The 3,620-nt window shown below is 31.4% G+C and overlaps 1 protein-coding gene across 1 annotated transcript; it reads left to right on the forward strand.

Annotated features, from left to right (window-relative positions):
• The first annotated feature begins 1,386 nt into the window (after positions 1 to 1,386).
• Positions 1,387 to 2,957, forward strand: LOC108480903 (HMG-Y-related protein A-like). The gene is made up of 2 exons (XM_017784036.2): positions 1,387 to 1,634; positions 2,180 to 2,957. Exons 1-2 carry the CDS (start codon positions 1,584 to 1,586, stop codon positions 2,669 to 2,671), a joined length of 543 nt encoding a protein of 180 aa, XP_017639525.1. The 5' UTR covers positions 1,387 to 1,583; the 3' UTR covers positions 2,672 to 2,957.
• The last annotated feature ends 663 nt before the right edge of the window (positions 2,958 to 3,620 follow it).

The following is a 3,620-nucleotide window of genomic DNA, read 5'->3' on the forward strand; positions in this document are numbered from 1 at the left end:
TTAAATTTGCATAGTTGAATAGTTCCAATATTGGACTAAAATTTCTAGTGAATAACACCTTGAACACAATATGAAAACATGGATTATTAGTATATTTACCTCTTATAGTACTGAAAATGAAAGAAAAAAAAAAGTCTAAAAGAAAAAAAAAAGAGGCTGATTTAGAATTGGAATTTGAACACCTTCAACTTCAATTCAAACATTAAAGTAGTATATATGGGTTCCAAGAACACAAGAAATCCACAAATTGACCTCGAATTCAATTCCCTTCTCTTAAACATAGTCAACCCGATCAACAAACCCAGATCTAAATCCGCTTTCTAACTAAAAGCAAGCCTATTGAAAAATCCCCTATCTATCCTCCTGTCAAATACAAAAATGGTGCTCTCATTTTGATTATTGTCAAAATCCCCCGTTTATCCTCCTGTCTTTCTAACTCACACCAACATATAAACGTAAATAGTGCTCTCATTTTGATTATTATCAAAATTTTAAAAAAATTGTAGATCTTGTAAATTTTTACATTTTTTTTCATTTTGTAAATAATGTGAGCTAAATTTATTGATTTTAAGATTTTAAATTAAAATAAAAAATTTATAAATATGGAGGACCAAATTTGTTATTATTTTATATTTAGGATCAAATAGATAGATTTTGTGGACATTAGAGTACTAAATTAATTATTAGATCAATAAAAAAATGACATAATCACTTCCATCAAATTTCAAAAAGTGTTAATTTTGAATAGTTTTGTAATTATTTCTATACTTTAAGATTTTGATTTTAATTTTTTAATTTATATATTTTAATTTTTAAAACCATGATTAAATTCTTAGAATATGTGAATATTAAATGTTAAATTTATTAATTTTTTAAAATTTATAATTAAATTAATAAAATAAATAATATTAAGAATTAAATTTATTATTATAATATATCATGTCAATAACTAAACACATTTTAACAATAAAGTAACTAAAATATGAAATTGACTTAACGGTAAATTAACAAAAGTATTTGATGATGTAAATATAAACCCGGTTTTGAAAACAATTATTATACTAATGAATATATTTAATTTTGTATAATATAATTTATGAATTTAATAAAATTTATGGTAAAACGGAAAATTTTGACAACCAAGAGTTATGCAAGCACAAGTCTAAATATTTTCGATGAAAATTAATCAACTATATTTTAAAATTAAAATCTTAAGACAAATTGCAAAATGGGGACTACTCTAGAGAGTAGAGAGACAATGGATAATCTAGCGATTTCCCTTTACAAATAAAGAAGAAATAATAAATATAGCCACATCATCGATCCAAGTGAACCCCTATTCTAAGCGTCTGAACCGAATCTCATCCGTTCATTTTTATCCAAAATAAAATATCATCTTTGCAAATGATCATCAAACAGTATCTAAAGCTGTGTTGGCTCTCGGCTTTAGTTTTCAGTGTAGAAAATTTTGAAAACCGAAGAGAGAAGCGAGAGATTTTTGTGGGGACTGACTGCCCTTTCAAGATCAAAGCTTTGTTGAAGGAATTTTTTCTTTCATTTTCGCTATTCTTTTTGCAAAATTAATGGCTACTGAAGAGGTCAATAATCCGCCTTCACTTCCTTCTTACCCACAGGTACACATCTTCACTCCTCACAATTTTTTTCCTTTCTTTTTTTTCTTAACGATGATCAAAATTTTGATCTTTAAAGTTTGTGTGTGTGTAATTTTTGATGGAATATAAAAGAAAACCATTTTCATTCAACCTCAAATTTCATGGATTTTGTGTGTGTGTAATTTTTTTACTGATTTAGTATTTCTCTTTTATTTTCTCATCTTCAATTCAGTTTTTTTTTTCAGAAATTTCTTCATTTTCATTTGATTCTGATATTTTCTTTTTATATATTTTTTTAAAAAGACACTTTGCCTTGAGAATTGTCAGAAAACTTATATTTCCTTTTTTTTTTGTTTCTCATTTTCATATTTTTTCTGGCTGCAGTTTTGATGTTCATCAAAGAAGTTTCTGTCGATCTCATGAGGATTTTATTTTTCGTTTGTAATTTTACATCATAGTAACTTCATGACTTATTTTCCTCCACTTTTAAGCATAAAATTTAAGCTACCTAGCTTAAAAATTGCTTGAAAATCGAGAAATAATTCGTCTTTAATTTGATCATGCAGCTAATTATTAATGCCATAGAAGCGTTAAACGACAAGAATGGTTCAAACAAGACCTCAATATCCAAATACATAGAGTCCAAGTATGGAGATTTGCCTGCTGGCCATTCCAGTCTCCTTTCTCACCACCTTAATATAATGAAAGAAAGTGGGGAGCTTGTGTTTTGGAAAAACAATTACATGAAAGCTGATCCGAACGCTCCACCAAGGCGTGGGCGTGGTAGGCCTCCAAAACCCAAGGTCCCATTGCCACCTGGTATGGTTTTAAGCTCTGCAAGGCCGAGGGGCCGCCCTCCTAAGGACCCCAATGCTCCCCTTAGGTCCCCCAAGCCTTCTGGGAGTGGGAAACCACGTGGAAGGCCAAGGAAGATGGCTCGACCCGAAGGGGGAATAGCTGCCAGCTCCACAACTATGATGTCGGCCTCCGTTAGGCCTAGGGGACGTCCGCCTAAGGTGAAGACTTCCGCATTCACTGAAGTTAGTGTTGGACATTAAACAGTATTCTCTTCAACGGTTTTTAACTTGTAGTGGTGATTTACTATTTACTTAATGTTTATTTGTTTGTTTTGTTGTAGAATTTGCACGGTGTTTGTTAGTTTGATAATCGTGTGTGTCTTGTAGAAAATTTAATGTAGTTGTACTTGAGGCTTTGTACTTTTTTCTTCTTTTTTTCTTTTAAATTGAAAGTCATTGTAAAAAGGATGAGTTTGACGACCATGTCGAACTTGTTTATCCGTGTTGTGAGATTGCTTCAATTTTGAGTGAGATGCTTGTTTACTAATTACCCATGATACCCAAACTCTTCATTTCCCTTGAAATGTAATATTTGTGTATCAAACATATTTGGACATGATTCTGAGGTTAAGGTAAGTAAAAATTGAGCATGATCGTATTAGACTTATACATATACATATACCCTTGTCAACTTTTACCCCGAAATTAGGTAAGACATAGATGCTTGCTATGCCATGTGTTTGCTTGCCTAATATTTGTTAATATTTGTTAATATTTGTTAATATTTGCTCTAGTACTGTTCGTGAAAAAGAAAGGCGGAACTATGCGAATGTGTATTGATTATCGTCAGCTCAACAAAGTGACGATAAAGAATAAATATCCGTTGCCACAGATAGATGACTTATTTGACCAGTTGAAAGGAGCTTCAGTGTTTTCGAAGATTGATTTGTGGTCTGGCTATTATCAGTTGCGAGTTAGAGATTCTGACGTTCCTAAGACTGCTTTTAGAATGAGATACAGACTGCTTTTAGAATGAGATACAGACACTATGAGTTTTTAGTGATGCTGTTTGGGCTCACTAATGCCCCGGCGGTTTTTATGGATCTGATGAATTAGATATTTAGACAGTATTTAGATCGATTTGTAGTGGTGTTCATGATGATATTCTGATTTACTCTCACAATGAGTCCGAGCACGCTGAACACTTGAG

Source organism: Gossypium arboreum, chromosome 7 (genome assembly GCF_025698485.1).
Source record: "Gossypium arboreum isolate Shixiya-1 chromosome 7, ASM2569848v2, whole genome shotgun sequence".
Classification (NCBI taxonomy): Eukaryota; Viridiplantae; Streptophyta; class Magnoliopsida; order Malvales; family Malvaceae; genus Gossypium; species Gossypium arboreum.